General features: G+C 33.6%; 1 protein-coding gene across 1 annotated transcript; it reads right to left on the reverse strand.

Annotated features, from left to right (window-relative positions):
* Window positions 1-2,127: 2,127 nt before the first annotated feature.
* Window positions 2,128-17,037, reverse strand: LOC132729553 (intermembrane lipid transfer protein VPS13A-like; the record flags this gene model as incomplete). The annotated part of the gene is given in 12 exon segments (XM_060715333.1): window positions 2,128-2,238; window positions 8,071-8,163; window positions 8,638-8,739; window positions 9,788-9,904; window positions 10,430-10,516; window positions 10,967-11,098; window positions 12,942-13,047; window positions 13,563-13,720; window positions 14,362-14,511; window positions 15,934-16,080; window positions 16,283-16,405; window positions 16,868-17,037. Coding segments are annotated over 12 exon segments (1,485 nt in total), but the record flags the coding sequence as incomplete, so codon positions are not given.
* Window positions 17,038-17,891: the final 854 nt, after the last annotated feature.

Consider the following 17,891-nt stretch of genomic DNA (forward strand, 5'->3'; position numbering starts at 1 on the left):
AAAGATCTCCATTATAGACCCAATTCACTTTAATACAATCGAGAGGCACCTACACAGATTTAAAACCATTCATTACATGTTGATCAACACTAACATTGCTATGTATACTTTTTCTAGCATAAAACCACAATCTGCCATGACACATACTTCCTGTAGCATATAAATAATTAAAATCTATGGGTGCTCTATAATAGATCCTTAAAAAATATTCATCAAATTTTACTTATCATACACTCAACATACTATAAGCAACAAGAGCTGTCTGTAAGACAGTGTACGCTCGACTATTTTCAGTGCTTGGTAGTAATGAAAGGGACATAACTCTGTTACAAGGTAACTCAAGAGTTATGGGGCCTGTGTCTGTCATGTATCATAAATCACAGAGAACAAGTGTGTGACGTTTCAACCAATTTCCTTCAGTAGTTACGGAGATACCAACTTGCACGCAAAAACTTAACCAAATTGTGAAGGTGACACCTATGCCAGCGTAAGTACAATAGCTTTCCCTATTCTCTGATTAGTCCATATATAAACAATGACAATTTTGATGCTGATGCATGTGAAAAAAAATGATCAATTTTATGAGCACTTTGTTTATACAAAGGTGTTGCAATGTTAGTAATATTGTATTAGATTTACAATATATAGTGGATATTGAATGAGTGAAGGTTTAATACTAAATTTATTGAACAGGTTGAATAAAATCATATTATGCAAAGCCTCTAGTGAGAATATTGTTGATTTATTCAAAGAGTTCAATTATATTAACTTGAATATTGAATCTACACGAAAATAATATTCTATTTATCACATATTCGAAATCAGAACAGTTTACATTTAAATGAGCAATTTTTCACTGATGCCCCAATTATGCGTAACGCTTACATTAGTGCCCAAACAATCTGTCGTCAAAGTGTTATTACACTTCTGTGTAATATCATTTTTAATGTCGTAGTGTAAGTGATAAATATAAACATCAACTAAATATAATGCTTAATAACAAGCCATGCAATAACGAAAGTCTAATATCACTAAATAACATTAACAAAAGCATAATAATAAAAATAACAGCAACCCTCAAGAGACAGGTCAAGGCTTTTATATCACTATCAAGTTTTCCTGCATTCTGTAGCGACATTAACATATTTTCCTACAGATGCTTTTCACATAGCAATTATTACCTCCCCTGGCCGCCATTTTGAGGGTCATTTCCAATAGGTAAAGATCTCTCATAATTCTCATCATTTTCATGAAAACTGATAAAAAACTGTTACATATTGGTGCTATTATAATATTCTGCTGTATATGTATAAAGGAATTTGACAATTCACCTAAATGAGCTATTTCTATTGATTTTCTCTTACTTTGTCAATTGTATTAATATATATCAATATATTATAATATTGACCCCCAAAATGGCTGCAACATTTGGCAAAAGAGGTAAGTATTGCAAAACTTTGGAACTATATGTTATTATCAGTTTTTTCAACAACAAGAGCACTGCATGTGGTGTTAACACTCGTCTGTTAAAAAAAAACACTTTACACCAAAGTTAATAAGGGGCATATCTCTAAAAATATAGCTTTCATAGTTATGCCTATTGTCTTACAACTGTTTCTTGTCATGATAAGCAAGAATTCTAAGTTTCATATTGATACCTTTAAAATTTGAGTAATGGCCAACATTAAAGTATTTGCACGACAACAAAGATTATGATGACATTGACGACACACAGCCATCATAATTACTCGACATTTTCTTCGAAACAGACAAGCTAAAAATCAGCAGAAGATTATTGGTAAAAGTAACATCAAAGACATTGTTATATTAAATATATGACCACACCCAGGACTTTAATTCACAAAATCCACAGTCTGTAACCCTTACTGCTCTTCATAGCAACCAAAGCAGGTGAACTGATAAATAATATATAGGTGACAAGCAAATTTTATAACCACTGTGTCATATAAGAGGCAAATAATCGCAAAAAAACACACCAAAAACATCCAAAGAACTGTTTTGAACAAAAAAAATCAAATCTGAAAAAAAGCATACTAAACATTATGCAAAAGCAAAGAATAAGAGCAAAATTAAAATATAAATGATGCGGTGCCATTCTTAACATACTTTTCCACTTTGTTTCATTTCCTTCACTTTTTGTTTCTTTGCATCTTTCTTTCTCTCTAGTGTGTCTTTCTTTCTATCCAATGTGTCCTTCTTTCTATCCAAGGTGTCCTCCTTAAAGTTGTGTGTGAATAATGATTATACCACTGTGCTATACAATGATGTTATACCATTGTGCTATACAATGATGTTATACCATTGTGCTATACAATGATGTTATACCATTGTGCTATACAATGATGTTATACCATTGTGCTATACAATGATGTTATACCATTGTGCTATACAATGATGTTATACCATTGTGCTATACAATGATGTTATACCATTGTGCTATACAATGATGTTATACCACTGTGCTATACAATGATGTTATACCACTGTGCTATACAATGATGTTATACCACTGTGCTATACAATGATGTTATACCACTGTGCTATACAATGATGTTATACCATTGTGCTATACAATGATGTTATACCATTGTGCTATACAATGATGTTATACCATTGTGCTATACAATGATGTTATACCATTGTGCTATACAATGATGTTATACCATTGTGCTTTTAACTGTGCTAACCACAATAATTTTATACCATTGGGTTATATTAGTGTTTACCACAATGATGTTATACCATTGTGCATTTTCAACTGTGCTTACCACAATGATTTTTATATCATTGAGTTATATTAGTGTTTACCACAATGATGTTATACCATTGTGCTTCAAAAATGTTTACCACAATGATGTAACACTATTGTGTTTAAACATAACAATGATTATTTACCACAATGACTGTTACACCACTGTGTTTCATTAGTGTTTATCACAATAATTATTACACTATTGTGTTTAAACCATATTTACCACAATGACGTTATACCATTGTGTTTACCACAATGATGTTATACCATTGTGTTATATTAATGTTTACCACAATGATTGTCATATCAAAATGTTCAAGCAGTGTTTACCACAATGTTGTTACACCATTGAGTTATACTTGTGTTTAACACAGTGATTGTTACACTATTTTGTTTAAACAGTGTTAACCACAATGTTGTTACACAATTGTGTTTAAACCATATTTAACACAATGATGTCATACCATTGAGTTATAGTTGTGTTTACCACAATGATTGTAACACTACTGTGTTTAAGCAGTGTTTACCACAATGTTGTGACATCATTGTGTTTAAACATTGTGTTTACCACAATGATTGTTATACCACTGTCTTTTAGAAGTGTTTACCACAATGATGTTATACCATTGTGTTACATCACTGTGTTTAAAATATGTTTGCCGCAATTTTGTTACACCATTGTGTTTAAACCATATTTACCACAATGATGATATACCATTGTGTTTAAACATTGTGTTTATGACAATGATGTAACACCATTGTGTTTAAACAGTGTTTACCACAATGATGTTATACCATTGTATTGTAATAAGTGTTTATCCCAATGATTGTAATGCCATTGTGTCTAAACAGATTTAACCACACTGCTGTTATACCAATGTTTACCACAAGAATGTTATACCGTTGTGTTTTAAATAATGTTTACCACAATGATGTAAAATTATTGTGTACTATACAAGTATACCACAATGATATACCATTGTGCATCATCAGTGCTTACCACAATGTGCTTATGTCAGGTGCTTTGTTTATTTCATCTATTAGCAAGGTATTAATGCATGTCAATAAATAATCTGTGATTCAAATGGGGAAATAAATATTGGTGCGGGTAATGTTATGACAATGAAAATCCTTAATTAAATATAAGTATTTCTTAATCTGATAAAGCACAAAAAAATGTTTTGTAATTTAAAACATGTAACCGACACTGCCTGACTCTTGAATACCACATGTACAAAAATGAAAAACATTGTTAGAGTACTTAAATCTATAACAGTTAAAGGACATTGGTGTCACTGCTTTTGTAAACCTACTGTCATTTTGAATCTGATCTTACTGCACATTCAGGCACCTAAAAGTACCAACCCCTTACAACTGAATCTATTGAATATAATATTGTACAATACACCTGTAAGCCTGCCAAATTTACTCATTATAAAAGAGTGGCAGATTTAAACTTCTGGCCTACTCACCCCTAAAATGACCATAAAAGGCTTGCTACCAATCAACTCACCCATAAAATGGACATAAAATGCAGCGATCTTGAGATATTTGTGATGAAAAAATATGCTGATATTAAAAGACTCGGACAAAAAAAGCAATGTTGCCCGCATCCTAAAAGGCGATCAGCACAAAAAAGGGGAATAAAAATGATGTACCCCTATCCAATGAAAGGTGATTAGCAAAAAAGGGGCTATCAAATCTAAGACACCATTGTTTGTAGCTAACATGCAAAGATCCCATGTAGTCAAAATATATCAATGTGCCAAAGCTAGATTCCGAGATATTTTTGATATGGACCAGAATGTTGGTTCTAGAGTGGAGATAATGCTCATCCACAAAATAACACACTTACTCAACTTACAGTCTATGACCTCTTATGCAAAGTTCAATATGACAAGAAGTTTTTATTTCTTCAATCCATACTGACTTTTGTGGACTTTTTCTTGATGGTAATTACACTGCACCAAGTTTATATAAACTAGAACTGCCACTATCATGGCGTGAATACCCCTGCATACCACTTTGTCAGAATCAACAGTGGCCATTTAGAGCTCAAGGACAACCCCCCTGCCAAATCTGGGGTTACTAAGCCAGTGCATTGCTAAGTTATGTATTCTACATGCTTCAAATGTGAAAATGTCAAAATCAATACATTGCGGACAGGACAGTCTTTAGCAATTAAGAAGAAAAGCTTTTTTTTTTGTCAAGGTCCCTGTGACCTTGACCCAGTGACCTCAAAATCAATAGGGGTCACCTTATAGTCATGATCAACATCCATGCCAAATATGAAGACTGTGGGTCAAAGGAATCTTAAGTTAATGGGTGGACAAACTTTTTGAAGGCAAAGTCCCTATGACCTTGACCTTTGATCCAGTGACCTCAAAATCAAAAGGGGTCATCTGCTAATCATGATCAACATCCATGCCAAATATGAAGATTGTGGGTCAAAGGAATCTTAAGTTATTGGGCAGACAAACTTTTTGAAGTCAAAGTCCCTGTGACCTTGATGTTTGACCTGGTGACCTCAAAATCAATAGGGGTCATCTACTAATCATGACTAACCTCCATGCCAAAAATGAAGACTGTGGGTCAAAGGAATCTTAAGTTATTGGGCGGACAAGCTTTTTGAAGTCAAGGCCCATGTGACCTTAACCTTTGACCTGGTGACCTCAAAGTCAATAGGGTCATCTACTTATCAGACTAGCCTCCATGCCAAATATGAAGACTGTGGGTCAAAGGAATCTTAAGTTATTGGGTGGACAAGCTTTTTGAAGTAAGAACCCCCTGTGACCTTGACCTTGACCTGGTGACCTCAAAAGTCAATAGGGGGTCATCTACTAATCATGACTTGCCTCCATGCCAAATATGAAGACTGTGGGTCAAAGGAATCTTAAGTTATTGGGCGGCAAGCTTTTTGAAGTCAAAGGTCCATGTGACCTTGACCTTTGACCTGATGACCTCAAAATCATTAGGGGTCATCTACTTATCATGACTAACCTCCATGCCAAATATGAAGACTAAGGGTCAAAGGAATCTTAAGTTATTGGGCGGACAAGAAAAAACCGACGAACGGCCGGATGGACAAGCTGATTCCAGTATACCCCCCTTACAACTTTGTTGTGCGGGGGTATAACTATTGTGTATTTAATATAGGGGCGCTATTTTAATATGCTTACTTCTTTCAATTTGTTTTTTTCCGCCAAATAGATACATGTATATAGATATAGCACTGAATACTAGCAAATTACAAATATACGAACAGTCAATAAATTATAACACAAACTGCCTTATGAATAAGTATTTCTTATTTGTTGTCTTTTGTTCTAGATTTAACAAATAATCAATCTTCTATATAAATATAAACACCACGTCTTATGTGTAAATTAACAGTAAATGTTGCATTAGTTTTCAGAAACCATTATACCAACATGTTTTTTTATGACAAGTTATCAACAGCATGTTATGGCAAAATCACACATTAATAAAAACATTACACTTGTTTTGAAGGAAACCTATGAACTGGCCTCTTTAACTACAATTTTAACTTCTTGTGTCGTATTTACTCACCTACATGTCGGATTGATCATAAGACGCGGTCTGCATTTTATCATTAAAATTTGACTTTTCTATTAGACAGGTTAGTTTGTTTAACAATTGCCAAAGTGGTGAGAATGTTCATATGAAATTACTTACAGCTTATATCTTGTCTACATCTAAATACATATTTAAGGTGGTGTTGATGTTTGTTTTTTTAAATTTGAAACATTTACTGCTAGAAAATGCCTCAAAAAATATATAAAGTTTGCATAATTATTCATTTATGTAGAGAGATTGAGAAGCTAGATGTGAATGTTAATAAAAAAATGAGTGAAAAGGTTAGCTTTAAAACAGAATCACAGCAGTCAAATCTTCCAACAATACCAATGTCGTTTCTGCACAAAAACAGGCGTACATCTGTAGGAAGGTAATTCATTATTCATTATTCAACAAATATGTAATGGCCATGGTATCATGGTTTATTATCTTTTTAATAATTATTCAGATATATTAAGAGGGTAAACATGTTTGTTTGTTTTTCTGGTTTTAACACCAATTTTTAAACAAATTTTTGGTCCTATCTCAGCTGTCTACCTACATAACATTACCGGTTTTCCTGAAAAATTAACCAGCCATTACCAATTTCTCCACAAGTCATCAACTATTAAACCCGTGCATGATTTCTGAACCAGAGGCATATAACCATTAGACTTCAGGTTTGATATTGTCACAAAAAAGGGACTGGACCAGCAATCCCTGGTAAACAAATTCAATGCTCTCCCTATCAAACTAAGTGGGTGCGGGCAGACAAAAGGTTAAACAACTATCATAGCAAAAAGGACCAATCAATTTTGAAAAAAATCAATTACGTAGTTAATTTTTTCTTAAAATATTTTAGTTCAAAGCACAAGACAATATTTCTTTTTGAGTATATGTCTGTGCATCTTTATTTTTCTACTAGGAGATGCAAGATAAACTAATAATCAGCTATCATTAAAGTTTATTCTTTTCTCACCAAGAACCACAAATTAAAGGAAATATACTGTTAAAACAGATGCACAAATTGCAGAATGCTTAGAGGTAAAAAAAAGCCCCTTTTCCAGCTTTTTAAGCAGCCAACCCTAAATTGTGATGCTGCTCAAATACCAAAAGCTAACATAATAGATTCCCAATAAAATGCGCCACTTTAGAAGTTCAAAGAGTGATCTTTTGACAGTCCAGTAAAACCCATGGAAGCCGAATACAAGTGATTGCTCACTGTACTCTTACTTTAACTTCTCATTTATACATACTATAAATTTGACAAAAGTATATATAATGCCATTATGTAAATTACTGCTTTCCCGATCACAAATTGTAAATTATGCATATTTTCTTTTGTCTTAATGAATTTGTGCATGAAATACAAATATTGCAACATAATTATGTACATTGGATATAATAATTGTACCACCATATCATCAATATATATCTCTTTCATATCAAATTGTTATATCAAATTATCTATAAATAACTACTCAAGTGAATTTAGCTAGGCCGGGATTGCACAAGGCAATGAAGAGTCAATTTTAGTACAATCCACGAGTCTCGGAGCAAAATACAAGTAATAGACTAATGCAACCCTACAAACGACCCTGTTTTATTATATCTACTATCATAAGTCAATCAGATATGCAATAATAATCTTTTTTATATCATTTTCATCTATAAATAAACTATTCATGCTCTATACTGAAATTGGTGTAAACTAATGTTACCTTTTTCTTAGAGAACAAAGAATTCTTCTTGAATGAAAACATGACGATATCCTTCAGGTCTGATGGATGATCTACGGGCTCATCGTCACCGGCCTGAAATAGATAATGAAAAAACCTGATATAGTCCCATAGTCTGAAATAGAATAACCTGAAATAAAGTAATTACAGTATGAAATCGAAAATGAAATAACCGGAAATAAAGTATAAAATAATTCTTTAAATATCCTTGAGAAACTGCGTAGAACAAATTTAGTTTAAGTGATGCCCGGAGGCGAGGATTAAATTTCTTGACAAGCAATGTGTGAAACGTAAAGATCTGTTCATTTGGTAGGTAAAAAAGTGCCATGAACTCGGTTTCACTTTGATGTTCAAACTTAGCGAAGTTGAGAAACTTTAGGCGTTTAGTCGCTCAAATCACCCAGTTACAAGAGCCCTGTTTAATACTTGGACTGAACAAAGTGATGGATGAAAATGGTTTAGAAACATAGGTGATTTATTCTTATCCACTTTACCAATATTATGTACCCAGAACAGGTTTAATGATTCCAAATGATTAAACAAACTAACCTTGTATTGAAGTAATTTTTCAGTTTTATTGATCATCCAGTAGGGACTGTAGACCGACACATCTAGAACACCGGGTCCCTGTTTATAATGTAGACCTAAATCCTGCAACATTTACAGAAAAACATTTGTACAAAACATTTCTAAAAATCTCCTCATAATATTTAATGTATTTTGTTTGTTTTTCTGATTTTTACACCAATTTTAACATATTTTTAGTCATATCTCGGAAGTCAATATTTTTGGTCATATCTCGGAGGTCAATATTTTTGGTCATATCTCGGAGGTCAATATTTTAGGTCATATCTCCGAGGTCAATATTTTTGGTCATATCTCGGAGGTCAATATTTTTGGTCATATCTCGGAGGTCAATATTTTTGGTCATATCTCGGAGGTCAATATTTTTGGTCATATCTCGGAAGTCAATATTTTTGGTCATATCTCGGAAGTCAATATTTTTGGTCATATCTCGGAGGCCAATGCACTGAACCGTCTTTCCTTGATAACTAACCGGTAATTACTAATTTCTCAACAAGTGACCAACCACGAATCCCCCATAATGTGTGAATCAGCAGTGCGAGACAAATGACTTAGACTCAATGTCCGAGATTAATTGTCACAGAGAAAATTACGCCATGCCCTAGCTTCGAACCAATGACCTTGAGATTACAAATCATATGCTCTCAATACTGAGCTAGGCAGGCCGACATATTCAAGGTGGTAAAAAGTAAAGCAATTGCATTTGATAGTCTATAATTTCATACATAACAGACTCTCGTCAATAAGCTACTAGAATCCTATAATTGCTCTCTATATAGGAAGTCTATTGTTTTAAGTTTTATACACACTGTACACTCAAAGACTAAACTAAAATTTCTAGTAAGTAACCAACTAGAAATTGAATCATTTCTATTTCTTGGTAGTCTTTCTGGCAGTCAATATTATGAAGCCACAGTTTTTGTCTCAGGAACAAAATAACATCTGGATGAAGTGATGCAATAAAGAAATTAAATTTTTTACTCAAGTAAAACAGCAATGTCCCTGATCAGACTTAAACTAGGCTCCTTGCCATTACTACCTTTGATTTTCATGAGAGTAATCAAGTATTTTACGTGATGAAATAAGAAACAAAAGCTGCGTTCATAAACTTTACCATGGTTAATTTCTTGTTGCTTTTGTCATAAGCTTCAAACGTCCACACTGATAATTCAGGTATATCCACTTCCAGTAAACGTCTTCCAATCCATTCCATACCCTGGTAATCTGGTATCTGTAAAATAACATGCAGGATACATTATACTGGTCTGTTTCAAGCAGTGAACACCGGACAAAATATTTTGAGCACTGGAAATAACATTCATGTGATGTCAAATGGAAATATTCTATGTAACAAATACAGGGCTTTATTCTATAGCAGTGACTGTCTATAGGTAGGTCTATAGCTTTGCTTCCTGAAAAGTCTTTAAAATCATGTGCTTTTCCTCAAAAATTCAATTTTCATCAAGTTTTTTCTTCCTATTTAGCAAAAATACCATTTTATTTTCCCAAAAATTTAATGGCAATGCTGCTTCCACTACCTGTTGATAAACCACTGATGATCAATCTGTTTAAAACAGCAAAAGCATTCACAATCATGAAAGATGCACCAAAAATTAGGTCTGACAAGGTTCTATATAGATGGATGGTCAATTTTAAGTATTTCATATTCTAACCTCCCTAAAAATGACAATGGACTGTTCTAAATTCAAAACAGGACAAGTTCATTATATAAATTCAGGGATATGGGTATACTTACTGTAATTTCAATGTTTGTTTTCCCAACACAGGCATGATCTAGTGGTATATTACTGCCTCTGTCTAACTCAAAGTTATCCTCTGTACCCTAAAAAACATTAAAAGGTTACATAAACATCATATGCTCTACAGAATATATAAAGTTATATGGAGAAAAATTTTATTTAAAGTTGAAGGTTTTACCTTTAGCATGACCTTGTTAAGGCAAAACATATGCAAGATTTCAATAGTGTAAGAAAAAAAGTTCTTTGACCTATGACCCAATTACATTGACAGAAAGGTCAAGGTCATTTCAAAGTTACATGACTTTGACCAAAGGAAAAAATGTCATGAATGTAAAGTAGAAGGTTTGTTTCCTTTGACAAGAACATTTTCTTAGTCATGTAAGATAAAACCTTGATGATCATGGCACTTACCTTTGCATGACCTTGACCTTGTATGGCAATAAATCATGCAATACTAAAGATTCTTTTTTTTTTTTAAATAAAATGACCTATGACCTACTTGACATAAAATCATAGGTCAACATGATGCTTACCTGGAGCAAGACCTTGACCTTGTATGGTAAAAGATTATGCAATATCACAGTGGGGTAAAGGTGAAAGGTCGTTGACTTGGCAGAGGGAGTATCACCAGTCTCATAATATACTGTCTCAATATCGGCCCTGACCTACAAAAACAAATAATACATTTATAATTACTGTCTCAATATCGGCCCTGACCTACAAAAACAAATAATACATTTATAATTACTGTCTCAATATCAGCCCTGACCTACAAAAACAAATAATACATTTATAATTACTGTCTCAATATCGGCCCTGACCTACAAAAACAAATAATACATTTATAATTACTGTCTCAATATCGGCCCTGACCTACAAAAACAAATAATACATTTATAATTACTGTCTCAATATCGGCCCTGACCTACAAAAACAAATAATACATTTATAATTACTGTCTCAATATCGGCCCTGACCTACAAAAACAAATAATACATTTATAATTACAGTCTCAATATCGGCCCTGACCTACAAAAACAAATAATACATTTATAATTACTGTCTCAATATCGGCCCTGACCTACAAAAACAAATAATACATTTATAATTACAGTCTCAATTTAGATAGTGATAAAAATTTAATAATTTTCCAAACTTTTAATACTAATACAAAGCAATAACTCTTGGTTGCTGTTTTATAGGCATACAGTTACAAGTGTTTATATTGTTGCAAATATGACAAACCTACAAGAAAGGTTGCCAATAGATAGATATTACATCCAAGTGAAGGCAAAAGAGCAGTATGTTCACCTAAGGCCTAAAATAAAATTTAATTTGTTTCCCCTTCCCTACCTACCCAACAAATTTGCCCCTACCCAAAAGATTTTTTCAGGTTCTTAGGGGATGCAAGTATTTTTTTCTTTCAGAGTACAATAGGTACAATCTAATCTGATATTTTAGACAACTAGCATAGTTAATAAATTGTTGCATATGTCAGTTGTCAATATGGTTATGCATGTACATATACTATTGCACTTAATAAATTAATTTTTATAGTTCATTATACATATATGCAGATTATTTACTATTATGCGCTTTAAAAAATTTTTTTCCTACCTACCAACCCAACGCTAAAATTAATGGGTTGATAAGGGGAAACAAACATACTTTTATTTTTGGCCTAAGACAAGTTATGCAACCATGGCAATAATAGCCAAGTTTGACATTATCTTGTTAAGGGTAAAGATTTTCAAATTGCTAAATTACCAACAGTGGTTTATACAAATTTATTTTAGTTTGATTGTGTTGGAAGCTACATTGTACGCCAATATCTAATTCTTTTAATTCTATTATACCAAACAAATTAGTTTTCGAGTTAGACAATTCTCATACATAATAACTTATAACTAAAACTTGGAGCCCAGTATGTGCTTGTAAATTGTTAGCAGGCAGAAAAGTGATGTTGCCATCTTACATTATCATGCAGTCTGTAAATCAGGGTTTAAAAATGGTTGTCATTCGGACAACCAATTCAAGAAAATCTGGCTGTCCGAAGTAAAAACTGGTTGCCTAAACATTTTCATCAGAACATCTCCAAGCAATTATTGATCAAATCTGCAAACTTATCTTCAATGAGAAACAGTCATAAATGTAAGCAAACTAAATGTATTTGATATCTTGCATTTTATAACCATTCAATGACATTTTGATGAATACTTTCTGCAGATTTTTACTTGTCAATTGGGCAAGTAAACTTTTATAATTGGTTGTCCCGACCAAAAAATTGTTGTCTCAGGCAATAGGACAACTGCTAATTACGCAGACTAATTATGGCTTATTACCCTCTAATAATAAGGTGATATACTAAATAAATCCTATGAAGTAGCATAAGTCCAGCTGCGGGTTAGGATAAGACAATTTCCTCAGAAATTAAACATTTATAAATCAATATTTATTGCAATTAACACACAAAACTAAAGAAATATTACAGTTCATGAACAGACCTACCTTGAAATAGAACGGCTCATGTCCTGGGCCGGCTTTACACATCAACTGTTTCAGTCCCATATTTTCTGCCCCCTTCCAACTTATCGGGTCGCTTAGTTCATCACATCTACGTAGAAGAGAAAGAATTTACAACAATTACAGTGCATAATATTCAAAAACCAGATATATCTGTTGAAACAAACTTCATTCTATATATTCATGCCAATCATTCTTTATATTCATGCCAATAAAGGACTATCTACATATTCTCTACTGAGTGGCTATAAATAGATTCAGTTCAAAGAGAGGCTTTACATGTATATATAGCTATACATGTATATATATATTCACTTAAATGATGTAAATACACTGTATATGCACATAAATTGAGTAGCTATAACCATAGTGCTACATCGTAGATTGTACAAAGAGGAAACTGTGACATCACAGTTATAATTTGTCGCCACAAAAAGCATTTTTCAACATGTTAACATGAGTGTTCCCTTTCCCTACCATGTCCTACCATCTTGAATTTGCAACAAAAACCGTAAATCATGAATATAAAGTAGCAAATATGCAAATGAGAGACTAAAAATAAGATTCACTTAAAATTTGGTTACAAAATAAAATATAGATTCCTACCCATCTTTGATAGGTTTAAACATGAACTGGGCAGATTGGGTGTATATTGTATGTAACGGTAGACTGAAAAGTTCTTCTGGACTGACTGAAGATATCGGCAAGTTTCCCGACGCATCCTTGAAGAAAACATCAACTGGAACTGTCAGATGGTTCATCACCTAATAGAGAATAAAATAATCATACAATATATTAAAGAACAAAACAAATTTTCCTAAAAAAGAATAGCGCACAAACGTATGTACATATTTGTGTGAAGTTGATAATATAATTGAAATCAATTATGACAAAATGTACAGGTCTTTAGTTTTTGACCTGTACGCTCACAATTTACACTTGAATGGGCATAATGTTACTTTAATAATGACTAAGCCACAAGAACAAAGCCAACCTGATTAATTTCAAAATTTTGATACATCAAGATCATTCATAAAAGCATGTGACAGTTTATAGCAATATGAAAGCCTGTTCAACAAATTTGTTTGTTTGTTTTTTTCTGCAAACCAACACAATTCAATGAATTTTGCATGGGAGGTTGGTGATTCTACTCGGGTGTCTGCCTGTGTTTGAAAATAATGAACAGAGGGGCAGGGTAGGTGGTTTAACTCGTATGCCTTTTATGTGAGGAAGCTATCTAGCTAGCTTACAGAAAGTGCTTGTTTGTGCCTGAAATAATGCATGGAGGGGCAACTGAGGTGTTCTTCCACTATCTTAAAAGTGTTGGTGTGACATTTAACTAGACCAAAGGTTTGAGCAAGTACCAGCAACAGAAAGTGTTTCAACAGTTTAAACATCAGCTCACCTGTACAGAAGATCTAAATGTGACAGTTCTCTGTCCCAGGGACGTCTGTGTATCACAAACTATAGCCCATTGATCACCTGTCTTAGTTTCAACATGGAAAAGACGTTTTTCTGCACGCTTGATGGTTACCTCCCTTGTTGCATTGAAAACCTGTAAACAACATAACAGTTGGTTTATACAGAATTTATTTCAGTTTTGATTGTGTAAAAAGCTATAAGCTAATAGACACACATTCAATTCCATTCCTGGAACCAACCATTACTGAGCAATGAGTGTAAAGTTTTCTTGCTCAAGGAAACGACTTGCCCCTGGGCATGGTTTTATGATTAGATAACTATTCTGACATGTTGACCATTCGGCCATGCCGCCACTTAACATACCAGTTATTTATGTCCACAACATCATCACCTTAGTGCAGTAACAGGTTATGTTCTTCTTCATTTAATAGGAGTTAACCAGTTATTGCACTAACATGACGGAACATATCTATTTGTATTTTTTTGTAAACAAAACATATCTTCATGTAATTCATTGTAATCAAAACCCATACATTTTGTAATTTTCTGTTGAGGAAAACATTTTTTGGACATAAAATATGTAATATATCATTGTATTCTATGAATTACTGTCAGTCAAACAATTTGAGCACAATAAATATTTCCATTAATTTTCAATGACACATCAATTTTTCATGTAACAATCCCACAGGAACACAAGAAATGTTTTTTCAGTTCAGGGGCAATAACTCCATAAATACTCTATCTATATACATCATATACATACAAACAACATATATTAGAATGTATTATAAGGATCTTACACCGACTGCAGTACAGAACGACTTTTTTTTCAGTTCATGGGCAATAACTCCATAAATATTCAGTTCAGGGGCAATAACTCTTTAAATATTATATCTATATACATCATATACATACAAACAACATATATAAGAATGTATAATAAGGATCTTACACCGACTGCTGTACAGAACGGAAAATATCTAGCACGAGGGTAACTATTAACAGCAGTAACAAGGTTTAAACAGTCACTTGAGTGCTACATATTCTGGTCTGTTATGACAGACGGTGCTCTATAATTCTTTTTCTTGCATATTAAATCTTAATCATATTACCCGAAGAAATTACGAAAACAGGTATTTTCAATTAGCACTTTTTTCTTATAGTAGCATATGAATTTATAACTTTATTTATAATGGCACAATGATGTCATTCTAAGTGCACAATTCATTCATAAAAGTCGTGTGGGAATGACATCATTTTAAGCACACAACTTGTCTTACATGGGTTTTTTAGCATCAGTGTAAACAGTATAAAATCAAATAAGGGGAGTGGTGGCCTTGTGGTTAAGGTGTCTGCCTCTCAACCCAGAGATCATGGGTTCAAGCCCTACTCGGGTCACGACCATGTTTCTTCATATGACACCAGTACTGGTTGGTTCCAGGAAGCAGACTCGAAATTGATTAATATAAGCTGCAAGAACTAATGTTTCGCAATCGAGCTTAAATAAATATGTTTAAACCAAGTAGATAATCAAGAAAAAGCAGCGGTATACCTGAAAGATCATTTTCTTTTCATCAGAAGCAGTGGACGCCTTGATAACTGAAGCTTGTCTACGTAATTTCGGACCTTCTTTGTTCTTCAGAGGTAAAGTATCGCCAACTGACAGCTTTATTTTACCGTTTGCTGCATTTGGAGGGCTCTGTATAAAACAATATAAAACAATGTGAAGAAAACATTTTTTAAACCTATGTAGAAAACAGTTTGACAAAACTTAAGAAAGCATTGTTTGAATGAAGAAAACTGGAAATAAAATGTGTGAAGCTTTTGCTACAAGTATAGAACTTGGGGACTTAAATATAATGGGACAAGCAAATACTGAATTGATAAATTTCCAGTTTTACCTCGAAGGCATTGTCAAGCTTGAGCATCAAATCCTCTCCAGTGACATTCTTTATAACGTATGGTGTCATAACTTCTCCGGCTTTTAATGTAGGCTCTACCAGAGCATACGCATCCCCAAATGCCTGAAAAATACAATATATTAACCATTATATTTTACAGTGCCTTCGCATTTGTGTAAACACTAAGAGCATTAATATTCATGATCAGTTTCTGGAGGTAAAATAAATTCAGTACCATTTTATTCAATTATTTAAACTATTTCCTCATGATCAATTTGTTAAAATTTAGGTAAGGCCCAGGTGCCGTAAAACTGTAAACAAGAAATAATTTCATTTTTGTTAAACAAAATAAGGAATTATGACCCTTTTTGTACAATAAAAGAAATGGCACCCTAAGTCCATTTTGATAGAATGTGAGTCAGTTTGTCTAATATCTTGTGAAAAGTTTTCTCAAACCTCTTTGACCAATTTATTTTAAAGATATCATTATAGTTAGTACCCCCCTCCCCCACAACTATTTTAGTTCATAATTATCGGAAGGTTATATTCTAGGTGATTTATGAAATCATTCAACAAATTACTTACCTTCCCTAGATTAGAAAGGCTTTCTAGACAGGCTTTTGTCATAGTGAGTTGTAGTGCATCTGTAGATTTCACGTTTATTGTCATCCTAGGTGGCGGCATTTTCACCGTCTCCGTCTCTTCGTCGTCCTCGATACCAGCCTCGATATCATCATTCTTCATCACCTATACGTTTAGATGATACAAATTATTTGAGCCGCGTCACGACAAAACCAACATAATGGGTTTGCAACCAGCATGGATCCAGACCAGCCTGCCCATCCGCGCAGTCTGATCAAGATCCATGCTGTTCGCTAACCAACTCTATTACAAGCAGAGAAACTGATAGCGAACAGCATGGATCCTGATCAGAGTGCGCGCATCAGATTGTGCGGATGCGCAGGCTGGTCTGGATCCATGCCGGTCACAATCGCACTATGTTGGTTTTGTCATGACGCGGCTCATTTTAGTTTGATTGTGTTGTTGGAAACACTTTATGTAAAATTTCTTGCTAGCGGAAACAACGACTTATCCCTGACAGGGTTTGAACCCACAGGGCCAGCAATCCTATGAGAAAACCTATTACATACAATATAACACGTAATAAACTCTCCAGTCTCCAACAGATATAATTTCACAACTTTCCCATCATTTTGTTGTTTCGTTTGCAAGTCTGTTTTTTTATACCAATTTTAACACATTTTCGGTCATATCTTGGTGGTCGGTCCACCGGACCCGCTTCCTTAAAAACAAACAAGTAATCACCAATTTCTCTGCAAAGTGATCAACGAATAATCCTACATGATTTCTGAATAGGCGGTGAATGACAAATAACAATAAGACTCGATTTCTGAGATCAATTGGCATAGAGAAATTTCACCTCAAGCTAAGCTGGTAGACTTGCCTGTTTGAAAAGACAAGGTAATAATATGCTGAATAAGTAAACTAGAACTCTGCGAGTCGGATGTGTTGCCTTGTGAACAATATAGTTTAGGAGAAATGGCCAGGTCAAAAATGAAATATGAAAATTAACAAAGGACAATAACTC

The sequence above is a fragment of the Ruditapes philippinarum genome, unplaced genomic scaffold (assembly GCF_026571515.1).
Source record: "Ruditapes philippinarum isolate M1 unplaced genomic scaffold, ASM2657151v2 ctg8959_1_1_1_1, whole genome shotgun sequence".
NCBI lineage: Eukaryota > Metazoa > Mollusca > Bivalvia > Venerida > Veneridae > Ruditapes > Ruditapes philippinarum.